Source organism: Pseudorasbora parva, chromosome 18 (genome assembly GCF_024679245.1).
Source record: "Pseudorasbora parva isolate DD20220531a chromosome 18, ASM2467924v1, whole genome shotgun sequence".
Classification (NCBI taxonomy): domain Eukaryota; kingdom Metazoa; phylum Chordata; class Actinopteri; order Cypriniformes; family Gobionidae; genus Pseudorasbora; species Pseudorasbora parva.
The window spans coordinates 21,091,622-21,115,310 of record NC_090189.1 but is presented as its reverse complement, the minus strand read 5'-3'; the positions used below and the strand labels follow the sequence as shown (position 1 = coordinate 21,115,310).

At 36.1% G+C, this 23,689-nt stretch overlaps 3 protein-coding genes across 3 annotated transcripts; 1 reads left to right on the top strand and 2 right to left on the bottom strand.

Annotated features, from left to right (window-relative positions):
- The first annotated feature begins 499 nt into the window (after nucleotides 1-499).
- ccdc90b (coiled-coil domain containing 90B) lies at nucleotides 500-4,420 on the top strand. The gene is made up of 9 exons (XM_067423013.1): nucleotides 500-1,003; nucleotides 1,086-1,205; nucleotides 1,882-1,985; nucleotides 2,062-2,163; nucleotides 2,293-2,334; nucleotides 2,425-2,496; nucleotides 2,579-2,632; nucleotides 3,005-3,119; nucleotides 3,370-4,420. The coding sequence occupies exons 1-9, from the start codon at nucleotides 907-909 to the stop codon at nucleotides 3,423-3,425; spliced, it is 762 nt and encodes a 253-aa protein (XP_067279114.1). The 5' UTR covers nucleotides 500-906; the 3' UTR covers nucleotides 3,426-4,420.
- A 463-nt stretch (nucleotides 4,421-4,883) lies between these two features.
- On the bottom strand, nucleotides 4,884-19,548 carry pcf11 (PCF11 cleavage and polyadenylation factor subunit). The gene is made up of 16 exons (XM_067424481.1): nucleotides 19,150-19,548; nucleotides 17,169-17,294; nucleotides 16,751-16,933; nucleotides 16,490-16,648; nucleotides 15,019-16,025; nucleotides 14,728-14,911; nucleotides 10,167-10,416; nucleotides 8,606-9,966; nucleotides 8,456-8,507; nucleotides 8,243-8,359; nucleotides 8,039-8,153; nucleotides 7,728-7,911; nucleotides 7,440-7,595; nucleotides 6,572-6,664; nucleotides 6,103-6,138; nucleotides 4,884-5,886 (listed from the first exon to the last, which is right to left on the bottom strand). Exons 1-16 carry the CDS (start codon nucleotides 19,315-19,317, stop codon nucleotides 5,674-5,676), a joined length of 4,404 nt encoding a protein of 1,467 aa, XP_067280582.1. The 5' UTR covers nucleotides 19,318-19,548; the 3' UTR covers nucleotides 4,884-5,673.
- A 628-nt stretch (nucleotides 19,549-20,176) lies between these two features.
- Nucleotides 20,177-23,019, bottom strand: ddias (DNA damage-induced apoptosis suppressor). Its single transcript, XM_067423287.1, has 4 exons — nucleotides 22,680-23,019; nucleotides 22,307-22,468; nucleotides 22,113-22,218; nucleotides 20,177-22,013 (listed from the first exon to the last, which is right to left on the bottom strand). Exons 1-4 carry the CDS (start codon nucleotides 22,790-22,792, stop codon nucleotides 20,307-20,309), a joined length of 2,088 nt encoding a protein of 695 aa, XP_067279388.1. The 5' UTR covers nucleotides 22,793-23,019; the 3' UTR covers nucleotides 20,177-20,306.
- Between the last annotated feature and the right edge of the window lie 670 nt (nucleotides 23,020-23,689).

The window sequence follows — 23,689 nt, the reverse complement described above, 5'->3', positions numbered from 1 at the left end:
GCAGGAGGCGCGTGACGGCTCAGAAGAATATTTGGTATCTTGCCAGAGATTTGTGGACAAAAAGTATAGTAAATCTATTCTAGAAGAATATTTCTATTTTGTAGAATGTCGGTAACCAGTGCTGCTGCTCCACATTGACTTCCAAAATAAAATATTAATAAAATATATTATATAAAAATGTATATAAAAAATACTATGGAAGTCAATGGGGCCCATTAACTGTTACCATAGACCGTAAAAAAATAAACTGTTACCTATACTCTAAAAAATATTTTATTTCGTGTTTATAAGGAAAAAATAAAAATGTTTACTATTTCTTATATAATATATAAGAAATAAACAAATATATCCCTTTAAAAGAGCCGAGTCTTTAAGTAGTCTCGATTTATAAGTGAAACAGCGCAATTATAAACTTAAATGGCTGTTTCTTTAGTACTTTGTAAATATACAGCGAATTAAACGGTTAATATTCTTTGGACCCGTCGTACCCATAGACCGAAAAAAAATGGTCGTACCTGACCATTTTGACACAACAACATCCGGGACGCTAAGCGCTGTTTTATGCTAAACTGCATTTCTAGTTTCTTGCCTCATTTATCTCTACCAGAACTTACAGTTTATGGTACGACATCAGAGGGGGAAAACTCCACCTTCTTCTTCACAATCTCTACGCCATCTAGAGTGAACCAAACCAGGAAACCACACACAACAGATCTGGAAAGTTTTTTAGTCAATTTGACCCTGAAAGGTGTGTTTACAGTGTCGTTCTGCCCTGAATGCCAGAAGAAGGACAGCCAGACAAGTTCGTCTTAGCAAAAAGTATAGAAGCTGAAGGCTCAACAATTGTCTTCACATTTAAGTAATCATATATTTATTTAGTTTAGCCATATTACTTTTTATAAAACAATGTCATGTTGGGGAATGTTTATACGAAGACAATACCAGTTCTCCAAGCTGTTAAAACTGCATCAACTCAACATCCAACCAATGTATCAACGGAGAGGTAAGTGTTGTTTGACCGACGGACAGTGTGGATAACGTTAGTAGCCCTAGCCAAGGACTTACAGACGTATTTTTCCTTTCAGGATTGCATAAAACTACGTCTGTCAAGACATATGATGTGAGAAAAGTGGAGTTAACGCCACTAGAGCAGAGGAAACTCACGTTTGATTCCCATGCGCTCGTGAAAGAGCTGGAATCCAGCGGTACGTGTTTAAAGGGATTCACCCAAAAAAATTAAAATTCGCCCATTATTTATCCTAGCTGTTTATGACATTCTTCTTTCAGATGAATACAATTGGAGTTATATTGGCTCTTCCAAGCATAATGGCAATGAATGATGTTTCTGTTTTGAAGTCCATAAAAGTGCATGTATCCATCATAAAAGTTAATAAATGCCTTCTGAAGCGAAGCAACGCATTTGCGTAAGAGAAATATAAATATGTATCCATATTTAAAACACAATCAGCCATTTACTGCCATTATAAAGCTTGGAAGAGCAAGGACATTATTTAAAAAAAATATATAACCCAGATTGTATTTAACTGAAAGAAGAAAGTCATATACACCCAGGATGACTTGAAGGTGAGTAAATCATGGGCTAATTTTCATTTTTGAGTGAACTATCCCTTTAACTGACTATGAAGTAACGTTACTTGGTGAAGTTTTAAAGCGTGTTGCCTGCAATTTTCTTCTTTGTTTTATTTCTTAAAATCTAACTATTTTACTGTCTAGTAGTATAGATACTATATACTATCTATTCTACTAATTACTAGTATTTACATTTACAAGTGTTTTAAAAATGCCTTAAAAATGGGTCTGTTTATATATATATATATTTGTATACTTTATTTTACATTGGGCCCTCCATATGTAATCCAGGTTTTGAGAAGAGGCAGGCAGAAGTGATTGTCACAGCATTGGTGACACTTACTACAGCCAATATGGACATTGTTTACAGAGACATGGTCACTGGAGCCCATCAGGTAAATATAACTGCTGTCAGCAAAGATGACTATTAATGAACCCAGATAAATTATATGGTTTCCTTATTTGTTTTAGGAAATAGCTCTACAACAAATCATGGCTCATCTAGACGCTATCAGGAAAGACATGGTTATCCTGGAGAAGAGTGAATTTGCCAACTTGCGTTCAGAAAATGCAGTAAGAATAAAGTTTTTGGCTCAGAATCAGAATGAACACAAAATAAAGGACACAACCAGTTTTGTCCCTTAAGTAATAATGCTGAAGTGCAGTTTGGTTCTTTACCTTCTCAAATATTTCAAACTTTAGAAAATGAAAACAGAGCTGGAGCAAATAAAGAATAGACTGCTGGTAGGTAAAATGTGTGCATTCCTAATCATTCTGCACAGTGCATGTTTCAATTTAATCTAACTTTATTTATTTTTTATTTTTACATTAAAGGAAGAAAGTCAAAAAATCAGAGCAGATGCAAAGCTAGACATCAATCTGGAGCGAAGTAGAGTTACAGACATGGTATGTGTACATTACTTGTTAACATTTTAACAGTTTGTCTAAAACTTGAATAAAAAGTTATTCTAGTATTTTTTTATTCCAGTTTACAGAACAAGAGAAGAAACTTATGGAGGTTAAAACCGAGTTTCAAAAAATGGTAAGTTTTAAAAATTGTCATGATTTAACAGCAGCAACAGTTATTTAAACTAAGATTTATAAGGAAGCGTATTCAGTAGCACGTTATTTTACAGTCCTGTGTATATATTTATTGTAGTAATTACAATAACTGGGTAATAACTAGGTATTAGTCCTGAACATACCCCTAAACCTAATTGTAACCCATGTAGACACTATAATACTCAGTACTTTCTTGGTAAGTACAATAAAAGTGCACATACTGTAAATAAAGTGCTACTGAATTTCCTATTCAGTGTAATTACTTTAAGCTTTCATTGCAATTATTTATATCCAAATTGACACACAAATGACATTATTACAGTCAAAGTTCTTTTTAACCACATTTTTCCAGAATGCAGACATAGAAAGTGAAGCAGTGGAAACTTCAAAGAAAATAGATATACAAGTAGCCTCTTTGAAAACCCTCCTGGAATCACTCAAGCTAGAGACGGTTAGATATCTTGCAGGTATGTACTGAAGATTCTCTTCAAACAGATGACAGCTGACAAATCAGTGGCTTGTTTGCAAGTCATTCAGATAAGACTCTGAACTTCATAATTTATCATAAATGAATCAAGTGCTTTGTTAGAGGATTAGTCTGTTCATGTCATTTACATTTCTTTTTATCGTCAGGGCATTTAGAACGTATTCTGAACTGTAAATTAAATGATCTGTGATTATTATCTGTATTGTCATTATTATTATGTTTATTCACAGCATGCATCTTCACCTGCTTGGCAATTGCCTTGGGATTCTATCGCTTCTGGAAATGAATCTCACAAAACTGGGAGAGATTTGATGTCCAGATTTTCTAAAAAGTTCTGCCTTTGTTTTAATCGTGCTAATGTATATTTATTTTAGTATATTTTTATGTTTCAATATTACTTGTTTTTAATGGTAGCATCATAAATGTGTGTTTTTTTTAAAGCCCAAGGTTTTAACTACAAAGGGCCAAAGATCAAATATGATTGAGGGCTGTGGGCCAGAAGAAAATGTTTTATGTATCCAACTGTATTATAAAAAATAAAAACAAACTCTATAATGCAAAAAATATATTAGAAATGAAGATATTCTTCAATGGCTTTTTTGGGTAATATGACATGGTGAGCCAAAAGTCATCAGAGGCCATCTTTGACTCACAGGCCCTGGTTTGGGCATCTCTGCCTCCGACCAAACTGTGTTCACGCCATGTTGGAATTACGAGATTCCAAAAAAAAAAAAAAAGCATTTATAGAACTCGTATTTACAAATTTAAAAATCAACATTTTCTGAGAGCTCTGAGGTACCATAATTATGATGCTAATATATTACTTTGTCAGACTGAAAAATTCAGATTTTCTGAGATTTTCTTGCACAACAGTAAGAAACCACTGTAGCACCTGAACAGCTCAGAGTAGAACGTCATTTGTGTAGTTACAACATGGTGTGAATGCAGCACACAAACTTTTGTGTCACATAAATTCCAACAATTGCTTAATAAATAATAAGGTTTTGATCATTCATTTATTTTACATCAGCATTTTTAGTTTTTGAAAGATATCTCCCAAAATTATTCTGATTATTATTATTCTTTATATGCAAGTATAGTTTACCCTTTTCACTGAAAATGTAAGTGTTAAAATATTTGGTGAATATTCATGTTTTGTATGCATGAACAGGCAAATGTTATACACTTTTTTACTTTCTATAATAACATGTATTTAAAAACACCTTGAAATTCTTCTTTTATGGAATGTTAAGGGTTATTAAAAACTTATCCAAAAACTCAGATATTCAGATATATTGTGGTAATTTCACTTAATATATTTTGAAGCATAAGATATATTTTTTTTTAACATATTAGGATAAAAGGTTTCTCTAAACTATACCTGTACAAAGTGTAGCTCACACTGGTAATAGAGACATTTTTGAATTATAGTAATGATTTGCAAGTTTTAGTAATAAGGCTAAAATTACCACACTTGTTAGTACATGCATTTATCATCACCATCTCGAGGGTACATGACTACCAGTGACCAGACCAATAATATGACACTGGATCTTAGAGCACCATCATGTCACTGTAACATATCTTTGAAGTCATACATAAACACAAAAATGTATTGAAGAGTTTCTTTTAACATTAGTGCTAAACTATATAGTTGTAACTCATGTTATTGTATACACATAGTGAGATTTCAAACAGACACATTGATAGTAATATTCAGAACAGAATAACTGAACAGAGAACATTCCATTAGCACTGAAATTTTATTTAGGATTATGCATAAAACTGACAAAAGCACACAATAATCACTTTTCACACGACACTATTTCTTCCTCAGATTTTTTATTGAATATTCCGCATAAAGCAAAATTGCCCTTTAAACCTCTGCAAAAAGAGAAGAAAAAAAACACCCTGATTTTTTTTTTCCCATTTTGAACTAAACATATTACTTCCAACCAAATACAGTAGTAAATTCTGAAATAACTATTTACATATTGAGGTCAAGGAAATTCTTATAGTAAATTATGTACCATCAACTATTAATTTACAAATCACCCCCAAACCTGGATTTAGGGAAATATTTAATGAAAAGGGGTTTCCCTCGGTTCTTTTTATTTCTTTCTTTTTTTATGAGGCAAAACAAAAAAAATCATTCATAAATTAGTATTCAACCACTGTTCACCATTTTCAAAAAGTTAGAACATATTCTGAGAAACAAAAAAATTCAAACCTTTTTTTTTTTAATTTTTTTTTATCAATACTACACAATGAATACCAAAAATATCTTTATTTATAAATTAAATTATACATATACATTTACCCCCAAATGTACATATTTGCAGTACATTTCACTGGGCATTCACATGGCAAAAAATACCTGAATTATGCAGGCAAATACAAATACAAAAATGTATTTAAAGTGACTAACTGAGGGCCCGGCCCCAGATCGCTGCAATATAAAAATATCCTTCTTTACAAAAACACAAAAGACCAGCTAAAGTAACCACGAAAAAAGTGGCTAAAGAGCAGCATAGTTAGAAAATAATTGCACTGGTTTGTGATTCTCCTTCTAACTTAACCTGAACCTCCTCTTTTACCATTGGTGTATCAATATCTTCCTCTGAGGGCTCTTCTTTAATACTGGAGCATGATGCCTCATCACCCTGCTCTTGTTTCAAGAAAGTTGTTAAAGGGTTCTCTGTAAGCATTTTATTGGGTGAGGGTGTGCAGTCCACAAAGGAGGATGTCTACAACAAAAAAGGGAAGAGTTTTAATTGCCTAAACAGAAATTAAGATGGAATTATGTTTTTTCCATATAAATGAAATAAAGTTTTCCAGAAAAGCAGAATCCAAAACACAGCATCTTTCAGCCACAGGACACAGGTGTGATCATGTTAAGATGATGGCATTCTCCATATGATGAAGTTAGAACTTACAAGATAAACTAAAAAATGAACACTTACATTTTTGTAGTCTTCATAACATGAGGGATGATATGTCTAAAAGACAGGGGAAACAATTAAGTGTTTTATCAAACATAAAAGCCAATGCTATTAAAGGGTCAGTTCACTCAAAAATTAAAATTCTGTCATTAATTACTCGTAATCTTCGGAACACAACTGAGGATATTTCTGATGAAATCTGAGACCTACTCAGTCCCTCCACAGACAGCAACACAACTGCCACTTTAGATGCTTCAAAATGTTCACAAAGAGATCTCAATAAAACTATGGATTTAAAAATATGGATTAGTTTTACAATCAGTTTATAAACTAAAGTGTCAGTTATGTAGCTGTCTATGAGGGGACAGAAATCTCTCAGATTTCATCAAAAAGATCTTAATTTGTGTTTTGAAGATAAAAGGTTTGAACGGAATGAGGGTGAGAAATAAAAGGCAGAATTTAAAATTTTAAGTGGTTAAAGATTTCCTACCTTTTCATCAACTCTGATGGCATTTTTCAGGTGCCATTCTTCCTCTTCCTCCTCCCAGTACATCTCAAACTGCTCCTGGCAAATCTCACATAGCTGAAAAAGAGACATTTTTACTTCAGCAGGTATTTGTTCAATAAATGATTTTCTCTTAAATTGTCATATAAACCTATAACACATTTTTTGAGATGTTTATAGAAGTAGCATTGCACATCAATTAAAACAACAGCACAGGTTTTTTATTAAGGGATTTTTTTTTTCGTAGGCATATCATACTTCCAGTTTAAAAAGCAAAGTTGAACCAACATCATGAAAAGTGAGGTTTATGCATTCATTCTAAATTGGTGGCTGAAGTCTTAGGTTTCTGAGCTTTTCTCCACATTATTCATGAGAATAAACTCTTTTAATCCTAATACTGCACTATATTCATGAGATCGCATTACAGCAGAAAGTTTCTGTTCGTTATGTCAGCCTGTTCAGCTTTGTGTTTGGACCGGGCCATAAGGGTACACCATTAGGATAACCATTTAATAATCAGTTGTCTGTAGAATGAGTGTTTTCTAGGTGTTTTAATGGTTGTTGTCTTCCCTCTTCCAACCCTCTACTTCCACTTTAGCACACCCATTTCTAGAGTATTTTTCAAGGCTACGGTGTAAAAGATCAGTGCTAAAACTTTGCCCTGCAAAATTTCTCCAACCCTGATCAAGCTAATCAAGGTTTACAGGATCAATAGAAAATTCCAAGCACAGGTTGGTGAGTTTGATTAGGGTTTGAGCTAAACCGCAGGACAGTAGCCCTTTCAGGACCGGATTTTAGGAACCCTGCTTTAAACTATGAACCAGCACACACAAGTCTGTGTAGTCCGCCTTACCTCATGAACAACGTCGGCTGCAGCTTTTACACTCTGGAACTCTCTCTCTTTGGCTGCTTCCTGGGTTTTCTGTACAACCTCTTCATGAACTTTTTCAAAGAACTGACTCTTTGCCCTCTCCTCCAGATCAGCGATTTCCTCAAATTCAATCCAATCCTAAACAGCATTTCTTCATGTCAGATTTTTTAAAATCCTATGTTCACTGACCACATTTTAGGGGGTCATTTCAGTAACACAATTTCAGACAAAATAAATAAAAGGAATGAGAAAAGACCCAATCCAGCTTACCGTAAGAGTGTAGTACCACCGGCGATGTGTAACTTTCTTACTGATGTCCTTTTCTGAACGATTCTGTCTGTAGTGCCAGTCCAAATGGTCTGCATACACATCTGTCTGAGACGCAGTAAAGCGCATGCCACAGGAATAGCACTGGATTCCAGTATATAGTTTGATGATAATGCTGTCATGTCTCCTAAAATAAACAAATTTTACAAAACAACTGGTCTCATTAAGCCATTTTTCATTGTCATACAATAATAAAGATATTTTTATCAGCTTCACTTATGTCTAGACTCCAGAGAGTATCTAGATGTGCATACTGTTTCATGTCATCCAAAACAAAGCCAGTCAAATCTGGGACACTTTCATCTTCCTCTTGTTCCTCCTCCTCTTCTTCTTCAGGGACAGATAAAGACTGACTTGCTGATGTGGAGTCTAATATAGATTATAAAAATGCAAATAGGTTCATTTGAAAGAAAGTAGTGCAATTAACTGCCCAAAATAAAGAAGTGAAATATGCATACCAGTTGCTGAGTCTGTTTGTGGAGGTTTTATGATTCCAGTGGATATAAGTTTTGATAACAGATCATTCACATCTATTTGCCTCAATGACTCAGGCTCGGGCTGCGGAAACTGGGAACCTAAAACCACAATTAATAGATGACAAATTATAATAGGTCTAAAGTAAACAATTTACCAGTAGTGCATTATTCTGTTTCAGGACATATGATTCTTACCAGGCTGGAAAGACATTTGGTTTGGTGGCATGAAGGGTTGAGCTCCCATCATCTAAAAATACACAACACAAAACAATAAATACCAAGGTTTAACAAAACACCAAGAAAACTCTTCAGAAGTAAGGGACTTCTTGAGTAAGGTATACTTACAGGCTGAGGAACACTCCCAACACCAGGACCAGGGAATGGAACAGGCCTAAATGAACCTTGGAAATCTGATGATGTAGGGACTGTCACACTGAAGTTGGATGCTTGCGAAACATTTGGCTGCATGGGAAACTGTTGGGCTGGGCCACCAAACGAGTTCATGGGTGGCATGTTGAAATTGGGTGGTGGTACGGCAGAGTTTATCACTGGAGTTTGACCTTGAGTTTGATCGTACATTGTTGGCTCCTGTGGTCTCAGCTGGTTTGGAATATTTGGACTGCAGAATCTTGGAGGACCTTGAGGGTCATATCTTGGCATAACAGGCGGTGCATCAAATCTTAAGGGTTCAGGTTGCACTGGGTTCTCAAAGCGCATCCCACCTGATGGACTATCAAATCTAACACCCTGCTGTTCATCAAAATGTATTAGTCTAGCCGGGAACCGTGGTTCCTCGTATCCTGGTGGACCATGTGGCATGTGAGGATTGTCGAACCTTGGCGGATTTATAAATCTGTTTTGGTGTATTGTGTGATCATAATGAATCGGGGCTTGAGAGTCAAATCTCACCATGTTATGAGGCTCTATGTATCTCATTGGCCTGTGTGAAACTGTTGGGTTGTTAAATCTCACTGGTCTTTCATGGGCTTTAGGAAATCTTTCAAACCGTTGAGGGGTATCAAAGCGATGTCCGGGATACCTTACAGGTCCACCAGACCCATCAAATCCACCTGTATTGCCTTCATACCGAGAAGGAGCATATGGTATTGGAGGACCATCTAATCTTGGCTCTCTCAAGTGGTTTGGTGGCCCATCAAAGGGAGCTTGAGAACTCTTATATCTATCAAATCGTTGAGGAACATTCGGTCCATCATGCCGTGGCGGATTCACCTGTGCCATGGGTCCTTCTGAGGAGTGAGTTGGTGTATTCCCAGGAGATTCATCATGGTTTCGTCCACTTCTTCCCTGTTCCAAGAAATGCTCATGCCTTGGAAGACCCTCTACACTTATTGGACCATCATCTGGGCCTGTACCAGAGTGCACACTGTTGGGACTTTCAAAACGTGGGCTGATGTCTCCGTCAGGCTGTTGATCCATTTCAACTGGAGATGATGCCCGTTCAAAAGGAAGAACTGTGGATTTTCCACAGGTTCCATCCAAGCTGATAGGGCTTGGCGAATTTCTGAAAGTGGATCCTGTACACGATGGAGGCCTGTCAGTTCTTCTAGGATCTTCATGGTCAGAGACTGGCTTTATGGCATCATTAGACATTGTATGTACATCGGCGCTCTCACTGTATCGTTCCGTCAGTTCATGATGAGGCGGATAGAGCAACATATCATGCAAAGGCGAATGCCCCCCTTTCACTAGAGATGGACAAATGAATATAGGACAATAATTCACATTAAGACCCCAACACAAACACCAATAACATGAACAGCTTAGAGCATGTTCGAATTCGTCATGGTGACATTTAAAAAATAAATAAAGTTACAACATTCTAAAACTACAGCTAATACTAAAAGAAACAGTTCACAAAAACATTTAGAAACAAGACAATTCTTACCTGGGCGGAGAAGCTGTGTTCTTTTCAACTTGGATTTATGCTCAAGATAAGAGAGTGCTGCATCACGGTTACTAATGGTTACTAATCCTTGTGGTTTCTTTTTTGGTGGATACACTCCCTCATCACACGATTCATCCCAAGAGTCAGATCGCTGTCTTTCCTCTTGATACTGAAAGAGTTGGTTTATTTGATGGGCTACATTGAGGAATTCCTCATTGGATATTTCACCCTCAGCATGCCTTTTGCTAGCCTGAAACCAAAAATTTCCAGTTTAACAATAGTAATTAGCAAAATGTAGTGCAATAATGTATTAGACCAAGAAAACCTAGCCAATAAATCTAGACGCACCCTAGCGGCAGCAAATCTAATCTGCCCGCGAGTGTCGTCTAGCAACTCTCAATACACTTCTGAGCTGTAAACGCCAAACTCTGGTCAGGCCAATCACATCGTGTATAGAGTCGGTGGGCTTTAACATAATGACGACGGCCGAGTTGCGCTCGTGCTTCTAGTAAACATAGAAACTGGCGAACGGCGGTCTTTCGAATCAGCTTTGACCGCGACTCTGGAAGACTTGGAGTTAAGCTTTTCTCTGAGAAAAGAACAAAGAACGTCACTGAAGTCATTCTTAAAAAGGGAAGATGTGTTCGAGTTTTGCCGACCGGATACGGCGAATGTTTAACCTATCAACGAGCTCCGTTTCACCTTCATGTTGCTCTGGTTGGTGTAGCGCTATCCTATCGCGTGCAGAGGGAGTTTGAAAGACAACCGTTTATCCCGCCCCTCGGATTGAGCCCTGTCAATGGTGAGTTTCCAGACCAAACATCTTGATGTGGGTCTGGCTTGTCAGGCTAAAGAAAATCAGGGTTCTAAATTAACTTTTTTGATCACCAGCCAATGTGGCTGGTAACCAGTGTTGGGGAAGCTACTCTGAAACTGTAGCTTTACAAGCTACTTGTAAGTTAAAGTAGTTAAGTTACATTCAAGCTACTATTCTGAAAAAGTAGTTAGCTACACTACAAGTTACGATCAAAAAGTAGCTAGCTACATTGAAAATACCTTTTTATTACAATGACAAATAACTTTGAATAATTAATGAATAATGTTATACTATTTGGGGTTTCAAGCAATAAAATGCAATGTAATTGATTTCAAAGAGTATAGTGTGAATTCAGGTTGATTGGGACACTTTTCCCCCAGTCATTTCAAAGGCAAAAACTGTCGTCATTTGAATCATTTGAATAATTGATACAATAAACACAATAATCTAATATAGCCTATATCTCAAACTGACTGTCAAAGTGCAACATGGCTAAAAATTGAACATCAGTGCAAGAATAAAATCTATGCAACTTAAATTAAATATCCAGGAGTCAGGATTAGGTTTACCACCATCAAAAAAAACAAATGTGGGACGATTAGTAAGTTTGTGTGGGACATGTGAGAAATGTTACCAACACTAAAACATAACCTGAAATTGTTATATAATGTCTAATTTAATAAAAACATTTGTATTCTGCCTTTCAGCTGATATAAATATTGTTCTTTAGTCCCTACCAGAAAACACCATTACATCACAATGTAACATGTCTATTTTATTTTAATTATATTAATATTTTATTTTTTTACATGTAATTTAAATTCAACTTCACTGAGCCCAAAGGCATCATGCAGATAAACTATTTTAAAGAGTTCTGACCAAGTCCAACTAAAATCCAACAAAATAAAATGAACAAATAAAATATAAATCAACATGAAATTAGTTCATTGACAGTTTTATATATTCATTTATATTATATATTAACAATATAACCAATTTGCCGAATTATTCAGTAGTTCTCTGAACAGATGCATTTATTAATATGATAATTAAAAACTAACAAACTGATGGAAAAGTGTTTGCTGTAGTCTACAGTACACGCAAAGCAGGACGGATGGTCACCCTAGTAAGGATTAGTCTAAAATGCAGGTTAAACTCACAGCACATGCAGTGATGGAGTATAGCATTATGAACAAAACCGCAGTGAGTATCATGAGCTGCTCGCTTGAAAGGTGCAGGCGCTTTGCTTGCATATTTATTTTCATTTCGAATGGTTTCGTTTAAAAGTGTACATTTCAAGCTTTCTATAGCCTACACATGATATATCATGTCTGTGAGGCAAGTAGCCTGCTGAGTTTTGGTTTATTTACAATGTTGTTTTACCGCTGAGCAGCTCATATGAGTGAATTGCGCGTCTGCAAGCTGAGCTTCCGTCACACAGCTCATTCTCGTCGGTCGTCAGATTCAGAACCCAAAAACGGAATGTAGCTTTTGGTCGCGCAACTTGCAACTTGCTGTATAATGTAGTTAGCTACTGGAAAAGCTACACTGTTTTAAAAGTAACTGAGCTACTGACAAATGTAGTTAAGCTAGTAGTGTCGCTACTTGTAGCTCGCTACTACCCAACACCGCTGCTAACTTTCTAAAGTTATCAGCCAATTGGAATTTCCACTAGCCAATTTTTTTCCCGGTGAAAATAAGAAGTGCCACTAAATGGATTTGATAATTTTATTAACATTGTTGGCATGAAAAACTCATATAAAGTACACAGGGGGAAATTAGAGTACTCAAGTAAATCACAGAGCTCGACATTAAGCATTTTCACGTGTTTGTCCTTCAAAAAAATAAATCTGTCATTCACTCTTTTTTTTTTTGCTTGTCCATTTTTAAAAAAAAAATTGTGCTTAAGGTTAAATATAATTTATTCTGAAACAATATTCTCACCAGTGTTTAATCAGCTTTGACATATTTAAATATATAAATATTAAATCTGCATATTTGTGATATTTTTACCCTTTATAAAGGGCATTTTTTCCATAATCTTATTAAATATAGGCTATGCTTTAGCTTTCATTTTATTTATTTTTTATAAATTAAATTTGAATAAGGGACTATAGGGCTGTTACCAATCAAAATAAATAATTTACACAAACAAACAAAAATTCAACTGCATTAAATAATGTTATAAGATTGTTTTAAATATGTTTTTTAAACATATAAATAAGAAATGTTGGAAAGATGAAACTAAACCAACAGTCGTGGCAGCAGTTACCGTCCTAATGAGCGAGTCACTGAGTAGTTTAAACGATACATTCAAATAGATGATTCATTCAAGAATGAGGCAGTCGTTTACGAATAGGTCATTGAATATTTGATTCAACCGATTCATTCAAACGCTGAATTGTTCAGTGACGCACTATTGCTGTAAGATGCATTATAGTTCTGCAGTGATCTTTGTTTGGAACTATTTTTTCAGCTGAAATCTAACAAAAACAGTCGGCATCTAAAATTTAAGTGACTTAATGTTAATCCATTTTTTATGGAACTGTCATATGAAATCATTTTCAGTTATGATAGTATTCAGGAAAACAGCACTTGGTTCTGTCATGTGGCTTAAGTGTAGGCTATCATATGTTAAGTAAGGGATAATGTACACCCAGCCGGTTGTTATCGCAGAATAAACCTTGACAGAGTGATCAGGATCTTGTATCACTCTGAAGGGGTTTATTCTGCATAGTTCCAAACTGATTTAAGTCTTTATCTATTGCTGCTAAATGTTGAAAATGAATGCTGAAAGGGTTAGTTGACCCAAAAATGAAACCAAACCTATGATTTACTCACCCTCAAGTCATTATAGGTGTATATGACATTCTTCTTTCAGACAAATACAATCAGTTATATTTAAAAGGTCCAGGCTAATGTTAATCCCAGCAGTAGTTGTAGCTGTTTTTGAAGTCCATAAAAAATGCAGCTGTCCGTCAAATAACGTGCTCCACGCGGCGCCGATGGGTTAATAGAGCCTTCTGATTCGAATCGATGCGTTTGTGTAAGAAAAATATCCATATTTAAAACTTTATAAAGGAAACCCGTCTTGAAGTCTTCCATTGTAGCTATGGCTGTTTAAGTATTTAACAGCCACAAGATGGCGCCAGCGTTAAGCATAGAAATTGTACTGGTCAAGATAACTCGTAATACCCGGATGAGCGGTTGTTATCTGGAAATAACATACCGCTGGAATGCGCGATTGACCAATCAGAATCAAGTATTTCACAGAGCCATGTAATAATAAATATACAGATAAATTTACAAACTCCACAATTTGTAACAAATTTTAACCGCGTATGTTATTGGGGTTCTCTGTATGAGCAGCGCTCATTTTTTTCTGTTTTCTCCTCGAGAAGCTGCACGAGCGTCAACAGCGTAAGCTTGTTACTGTCAGTTCATTATGCTATTGGCAAAAAATCCACTTGTCCTGGACAAGGTTTCACTGCAAACACAGATGAAACGTCATCACGTAGCATTATGGCACCGTGTCCATGGGAAATGTAGGAAGTGCTGCCAGGGGGATAAATGACGAGAACAGAGCCTTATGTATCATGCATGTAATGCATCATGCATCACTGGCCAAAAGGGCTAGTAAGTTATTACAACCCGCCAAAATGATTTTTAACCCGCATTTGGTGGGTGTTGATTTAGAACCCTGAAGAAAACCATCACAAAACTTAAAAAATGAAACTGTCTCACCTTTCTCAAAAGATCCCGTTTACTTGCAGAATTGAGTGCTTCTGGTATTTGAATGTTGCTATCAACACTCAAGCGATGTTGCTTAGGTGTACGAGGTGTAGATGGTCTTTGATTAGTGTTCCAAGTCTTGTGTCTCGGGGTTCCCAGTCGTCCATGTGAAAGATCTGGATCTGACTGTTTGGGACTGTTCACATAATGTATTAATTTGAATGAGGTTCCATGTCCAATTTTGGCAAGACATAAAGTGTAAATAATAAGAAAAAGAAAGAAAGAAATAATGTAGTCACTTACTGTTTATTTTCTTCCCACCCACTCCTCCACCTCTTGCTATCTTTTGTGTCTTTATGCTCTGCAGGAGAAATTCTCTGCTGTGGTCCATCTTTCTGATCAGCAGGTCTATCCTCAAGCGGCCTTTTCGATCGCCTTGATTCCGGGGCACTCTTCTTAGTACTTCGTTCATCTCTTATACTTGGCTGTGGAAATGCATCATCATTATGTTGATGTTTACTCAGTCTGATCTTTCCAGACTTGGGGGGTGGGCTAATACTCCTAGTTTTTCTCTTTGGAGATGATCGCCTTTCTTTTCTTTTGGGAGAATGTAATGGTGGCGAACGTGATCTTGACCGGGACCTTTTTCTAACATTTGCTTTGTTCACTTTAATTTCTTGTTTAAGAAATGTCTCAAGTCTTTCATGCTTGTTTAGAGAGCCATTTAAAAGCTTGCCCCTGGTGTTGCTGGACTTCGGATGATCTATATTTTTGACACCTTCATCCCTATCTTTCTTCTCTGAACTTCTTTTCTTGTCTCGGACATCCTCATCCTTTGAATCTGTCCTTTCGTGCATCTGCTTATGTAGCCTTGGGTCCTTCTTATTCACTTCAGCAGCCTTTGAATGTTCAGAATCCATTCCTCTGGGTCTGACAAGGACACCTTTTCCAGAGGGTGACATGGACTTGGATTTAGGTTTTTCCTCAATGGAAGAGTTATCCTTTTTTGGAATCCTCATCTTCTCCAATTTACTCGGTCTTTCAGCTAAGACTTGTCCTCTTTTTTCTGATGCATTTAGAAAGCTTGGTGTAATCTGACTATCCTTCTTATGCATCACTTGTTCCTTTGCATTTACAACTGTTGTACCAAGTCTGTTTAATCTAGGATCTCTGGTTGACAATTTTTCTGATGGTGCAGGAAGCCAAGGTTTAGTCTGTGGTGCAGGAACTGTTTGACTGACTTTTGGTGAGATATCGAAACGGGCTGGAGCACTGGCATGGTGGTTTGAAGCAACAGCAGGACTTGCAGCCTTGAGTAAAAAAAAAGAGAAAAAAGAAGCAATTCTCTTTTAATAGAGTGTTTTAGGGCCAGTTCACACAAGAACGCATTTTTGCTGCTAAAAACAGGTCAGTAGAACGGGGAAAAGCAAAAGGCCTACACTTTTTTATTGTTGGTTTGTTTTGTTGTTAAATTCAACTTTAGCACCAGACTGCAAAAGATGCAAGCACAATGGTTTAAGACATGGTTCAAGCACATTTGCATTAAGAAATAATGAAAAACTAGTGCAGCGTAATGGAAACGCATTATGTCTAAACGGCCTCTCAAGTACGCATCACGCAGTATGAAGAATGTTAAGCCAACTGTATTAGACCAACCACAGCTCCTATACAGTCCCATTGCATAACACTTGTTCTAGACACATGATTTTAAAACTACTTATTACTCCCAAAAACTCACTTTTAGATTCTTATAAAGCATGTCTATTAAACTCACCAACTGAGCTTTTGTTTGTTCAAGTTCAAGCTCTATCTTCTTTTGCTGAAGTTCTAACAACTGCTTTTGCTTTGCAAGCAACTGTTGTCTTATCATTTGCTCTTGTGTCAAGCTCGGAGCTGGAGGTTGTGGTGCAGGCTTTGGAGACTTTTCCTCAGTCTATGCAAAGAAAAAAGCATACATTTCAGATAAACCATATCAGTACTTGTCTTCTCACCCCATCAAAATTAAAGGATCAGTCATAAGTCCTTTAATGCTTACCGGTTTTAAAAATTTTGGGTTGACATGAATGCTTGCATTCACATTTGGTGGCAATGGTTTTATAGGCCAGGCAGGATCTATAGAATTCACACGCACATCTAGTGCATATAGCTTCTTCAAGGGGAAAATTTCATCCCATGTGGAACGCAATTTGAAGAGACTTTTTCTAGTGGCCTCATCCACCTAAAGTGAATCAAAAAGAAAAGGGGGAAAGAATATCTGACTTACCCATTTATTCTCACAGAACAGTAACAAAACTAGAGATTACCATTCAAACATTGGAAAAAAAACACACACTAAGGAATTAAATAAACTATCAAGGTGAAAGAATTAAGCAAACAGTATTTAAAATGAGGACAGAGCATATGACGTTCAATCAGAAGAAACACCATGGACACAAATTCAAAGAATTATGTACCTTCTCAAATACACAAATAAAGGAATTGACTAGGTTCTTAGCAAACACTTCAAGGTAATCCCCTCCAACATTCTTCACTATGGAATCCACTAAGTACAAAACTGGAAGCTTCTCACCAGCTGGTGCCTAAAGTGATAGAAAACTGACAAGTTTAGAGAACAACATGGGAGAAATACAAAACTACATTGAATTAGTTTGATAGGTTGTTAAATGGTTTAAGTCTGAATAAAAAAATGTGGCACAAAAAACAAAACTCTAGCACTCAAGGTGAAGTCCACGGTTTTACAGTTAAAATAGAAAATCCTCAAAACCAGATCCACCAAAAATCAGGGAAAAATCTCAGGTGCAGGTACAAAAATATATCCATGTCCCAGGAAGAAAAGAAAAAACTTCAATGTCCACACTTCATGCTCCAAGTCCATCAAGCAGAAAAAAGTTTTGTTAGGTTGTCAGTACAATTCAGTTTAAGTTATGGTACCACTTTATAAACTCCAGTTTCAGAGACTTTTAACAAGCCCAAGCCCTTTAAACAGAAAAAAATGTTGAAGCGGATTGCATTTTTTTTTTTTTTTTTTTTGTCTTGGCCATGAATTCAACTCAAGTTTAGATTTGATCTTCACATTGCAGGGGAAAAAACACTTGGTCATCACATTTTACACGAGTCCAGAAAAAGGTTGACATGATCAGCATGCCATGGTGAAGAGTAGTTTTTGCAACAACAAAAAAATGATTTCTTTCTTCTTTTTTTGTTGTAATTTTACACATTTAGCGTTGAAATGTCATTGGAAACTTGGCTTTTGTATTAAAGAGCATTTAGATTAGACTTAAAACAATATAGAAAACATTACCACAAAAAATACACTTGGAAATAAAGACAAAAGGACATTTCACATAGTTTATTGTCACAGTTGTATACCATTTATTAACATTGCAGCAAAAAAATGGAAATTTACTCAGCAATCTAAAACCCCAAACCCTTTATTGGTTTCAAGTACACAGCAATTTGAATGGCGCACATTTGTATTAAAGACTTTAAATCCAGGCTTGCTCGTTTTCACGGAGCAGGCCAACACGACTATTCGAACTAGTGCAAGATTTCAAATAGGTTGCAAACAAACAAGGATATGATAAATTTCCACGAATTTTCTCAAAAAACAAAACAAAAAAACAGCCATCTATGTACATTGAGCGGCAAACCACGTGTACCAGCTGATAAGACATGACAACCATGGGTATGCACTGCAGATGCCTGCACTTGATTGACTGTTAAGTGAAAAGGATACAGCGTATTTATAACATCATTTCTAATCAATAAAACTTTACAATATTGCTAACGTTATGTGCAAAGTACACATTCGACACAAACTACAAAACGACGATGACTCAAGTCACTGGGTTGATTACATAATACGGAAATGTCTTATCTCTCCAATCTAGGGTTTTTGTGGATAGATTTAAAAAATAAAAAAAACTTTACCGTAATTATATATGGGCATAGAACGATAACGTACAATGTTCTGAAACGTCGGTTTAAGGCAGGTTAATAACAGTGACTGTAGCGGCTGCTATCATTATCCTATAATCTTATTGTGAAGGGAAAACATGGATTATTAACTTCAAGCCAAATGTGCGTCAACAGCATGTCCGACTTTATGAGCAGCTGGAACCCAACAAGGAGATAAACATGCTGCTCTAACTGGCCTAATTTAGGAACGTGGAACGGTGTCTTTTCTAAGCCAGAAAACGGGGCATCCCGACTGATAATAAATACAATTCTGTGTACAATAAGAAATTCAATACTAGTTGACGATAATATAGCGTCAAAATGTTTTACGTAGGTTTAAACAATGTTGGTAGCTAACTAGCCGTGGTGCCGCCATGTTACTGGCCTCATGTCATGTCGTCATTAACGTTAACTGGCCACACGAGCTATGAGACGATGACTGAAACAAAACAAAAATAAATCTATTTTCATAAAAACCTTGGCAATTTGTGCTTCAATTATTGCGACGATATCCTTGGTGAACTGGATGTTTTCTTCGGCTAGAATGGTGAGCATGTTGATGTGCGGTTTGCTGTTGAAAGTCAGATCTTCCAGCGAGGACTGATACTCGCGGCAGGCGTCCTCCCTCGCGCCTTCGTCCGACATCTTTGAGCCGTTGAGTCGAAGGCTGTCGCCACACAATTTAAACTATTATACAAACATTAGTTGCAACACAGTCCTCTTAAACATCTGTATTTCCTCTTGGTTTCCTCTGTGCGTCGAATGTCGTCCTGTGACTCCTCACGTCTTGCTTTTTTGTAACGATAATTCTAGGTTCTGTTGAGCGTTGCAAAATGTCCGTCGTACTTCAGCGGAGACTACGCGTCATCTGAAACGTTTTATAGTTCAACGCGCGTCACTGGATTCCGATTGGCTGCGCTGAAATGCTCGAATTCGATAGGGTAATGAAAACTTTGCGCTCAGTATCATTGGTCAAGCAGAACTATTGTGTTCAAGAAGAACCTATCAGAATTAAATAATTACATAAATCAAAATCACAACAGGGAACAATGTCGTCATCACCTTGACATGAAGATACACACTGAATAATTTGCATTGAAGGGAGGTGTGGGTGCAACGGGTTCAAAACAATATAGACAATTATTGTAATGATCTTAATAAGCTAGTGGCATAGATTTATGAAAATGGTTTATCTATCTCTGGATTTTAATTGTCTATTTTGAATACATTAGCGTTGCTAAAGTAATACTATACACAGAGTAAAATGGACACAATTTTAATGGCCAAATGTTGTTTTCCACCCATTTTATTATACATTTGCAAGTCAGAACATTTACTATTAAACATGGAAAGTCAGAATTGTATTATGAGACAATATAAGGTCATTAGAATAAATAATTCTGGGTATGTATATATTATTTAAAAAATTATAATAATTAAAAAAAATAAAAATAAAGAAAAAACGAAAAGAAAAAAATTGTTCAGCATTTTTTTCTTCAGTCAAAGCAAAAACAGTCTGGCTTTTTTTTAATATAAATTATTTTAACTTTTTGTTTTGCTATTTAAAATAGTTTATTTACAATTTGATTAACAAAAAAGAACAAATATCGTAATGCATCTTTTCCATTTTTAATTCAAAATGAATTTTCAAAGAGATCTCTGGACCATTCATTTACAGATAAATTACAACTTGCATCCTGCTTGTCGGTCTCACCTGAGAAGCTCTCAGACCCACCAGTTGGCAGCTGATCCAACTTTAATATTTTAATACTTAACCCCAGATCTGTGATCTTGCTTTTAAACTTGCATTTAATTGCTCTGGAGCACAGTGCGCTTACACGTCTTCGGGTTCGCCCGGTCTTCTGTCCACATGAGTGCTGATAAACTGGGGTGGATTGCAAACATGGTGAAAAAAGCAGGGAACCTGAAACTCCGGCCTCCGATGTGTTGACATTCCTCAGTTCATTGACTTTTGAAATGTCTGTCTCTGTCACATCCGAAACGTTCATGTCCATACTGCTTTGACCAGAAGCAAACAAGTCTACAGAGCAATTATACTTCTCCCTATGGTCCTCAAACACAATCAGTTCCTGCTTGACTTTGCAGTTTACAGAATGGACCTCACTTTGTGCATAGTGCCTGGAATATTTGTTCTTTTCAAGGTTTACTGAACAAAAAGTCACAGATGGTCTGCTTTTGGTAGATTTTTTTCTTTTTAAAGTGAGGTTTTTGTTAGAAAAAGACAATTTGTTTTTTGTAGGGTGATTAAATGCACATATAATGCCAGGACTAAAAGACATGTTTTTTAGCTCTGAAGTATTGGTTGTACACAGAACAGTGGGAGTCTTAGGGATCTCAGCAATCTTAATTCCAAGATTTTCTGGACACTCGTTTTCATTGTTCTCTTTCCATCTTATGTTGTTCACATTGCACATTGGTGAGGACAATTTATCACCAAAAAGAGGCATTTGTTTAGTCTTTAAGATACAACTTGCTTCAATCAGAGAGCATCTATTTTGCTCTTGAATCATTTCATCTCTTTTACCTGAACTGCACTGCTTTGTGTCATTGATCTCTGATATGTCAACCCTGACAAAATCTTGTAAGCTTTCTGATAAAGGTGCATCTTCTAAATCAAAACATATATTTTGACCAGAATGAGTGTCAAGTGACTTCTCATGAAAAGGTGAATCATTATCATCCCCAGATTTAGCTCTAACAAGGCAGTGTCCAGATGTAGTTATTTCAGAATTATTTTCACAGGAAAAGGTGCTCAGTGGATTCCTAGCATCACATGCAGTGGAACTGTTCAAATGTGCTAATGATCCAAACATGTCACAGCTTGTGGAAAAAGATTTTCTAGGACTGTTTTGGGTTTCATTTTTAGGTTCATACTGTATACAGTTAACATGGCTGTTGTGGCTTTGACATGTGCATTTACTTGTTCTCGTCTCTTCTTTCTTCGGTGAAAAAATATTATGATCACAGTCTCTGGTCTGTCGATTACTTAATTCTTCCGGAAGGAAGCATAAGCCGGGTGATTGCCATGCGCTTGAAAGTGTGAATCCTTCGCTGCTGGGTTGAGAATCGAACCTTGCACATGATGGAGGAGTATAATCAAATCCGTTAAGTTCATCTCTTTGTGAACTTTGTGAGTCTTTCTGTTGTGATGGACAGAGACTATTCGCAGATTCAGAACAGTACAAATGTGAATTTGCTTGCAAGAGGTTTTTAAAATAAGCGATTACAGTACATCCCATCAAAGACTCACATGGAGAAATGATTTGGCAGGCCACTAACTGTCCAGAGAGCGAAGAAGTTTTGGCATTATTATGAGGAACCTGTTAGGAAGAAACAAGAAACAAGCAAAGTATTAAGCAAATAAAAAAGAAGATCATCTTGATGCCCCACCTCAAAATAAAAGCAGAAATTCATCATACCTTTAATCCAAAAATGACACATCTTCCTATAAAGCAGTCTTCCACAGCTTTGACAAGCAGTTGCTGAACAGTATGTGTACCATCAGCTTTCTCCACATCAATAAATCTGGGAACATCACATTTTAAATCAGCAATGAATAAACAAAAATGTGACATTAAACATTAAAAATGTGTATAATTTGTAAATAACATACTGTTGAAGGCCACCGGCAGCAATGCCAAAGAAGGGATTTAAACAGCCACCGAATACTGTCACACCAAATATATCTTGGTTTCTGGACACTTTAAATGACAGCCTGTATCTGTAGTCCACGTTTTGTAAGTCACATGTGAATCCACACCTTCCACATGTAGCCCTAAAGATATTCAGAGGTTATTAAACATTCTTTGATAATGTTCAGGCGTTTTTTTAATTTAACACACATCACATACACTCACTTACACAATATTTTTTATGTTATAGCAACAGTAATTACACATAATGACACTTTCACCAAATACATTTCAACAAAATAATTCTTAAGAGCTCAGAAATATTGCTCATACGAACTGCATCTTACCACGTACCTTTTGTTTTCCTGAATTAATCTGGACAGACAGCCTTTGCAACATGGATATATAAAACAAGAATCTTGCAGAGAAAGTATTGTGCAACTCACAAGAGCCCGTGTATTGCTCATGAGTGCATAAACTACTGACAAGTTTTACATAGTTTGACCATGATGCCACTATGCTCTACAAGGAATATAAAAGAGTCTTATTATATAGATGTTTACATTTACATCTAGAATCTTAAATATATGAAATAATAAAGGATATAATTTAAACGTAAAGGATCAGAAACAAAAAAGTCAGCTACAAACAAACTTCGCACGCATTTCAAAACAAGAAAAAAAGTCTTCCTCGTTTGTTTTCTTTCTCATTCCCCAGGAACCATAGCGCCGTCTACCGTACAATATTATGAATGACATGTGGGGATATGCGTAATATTTTTATTAATACATTTTATTTTAGAAAAAATACATTTTATTTTATTTTTTAAATATATAAAAAAATATGTATTCCTGCGCTTTGTTTATATTTCATACTATTATTTATCCTGCAGGTGTTCAGTGTTGTTTGCGAGAAAGCTGAGTGCTGAGATTTTGATTCCTACAAATGAATTGATTCTTTCAAATAAATAAAAAATATCGATGCTGCTGTTGATATTGTAAGTCTTTGAATACAGTAAAACGATATCTCTTTATTGCTTGTTTTTTAAGAGAGAAATTCAATAAACAAAATAGGCGAGTCATGAAAGTTAGGAGAATTGATCGTTCGTTTGAAAAGAATCATTAAAAAATTATTCGTTCACGAACGAAACACCACTAAACAAGAATGAACAACAATAAACAACATAAACAACAATATGATGCCTATGACACACACACACACACACACACACACACACAGAGAGAGAGAGAGAGAGAGAGAGAGAGAGAGAGAGAGAGAGAGAGAGAGAGAGAGAGAGAGAGAGAGAGAGAGAGAGAGAGAGAGAGAGAGAGAGAGAAAAATAATAGAGAATAATAATAAGAAAA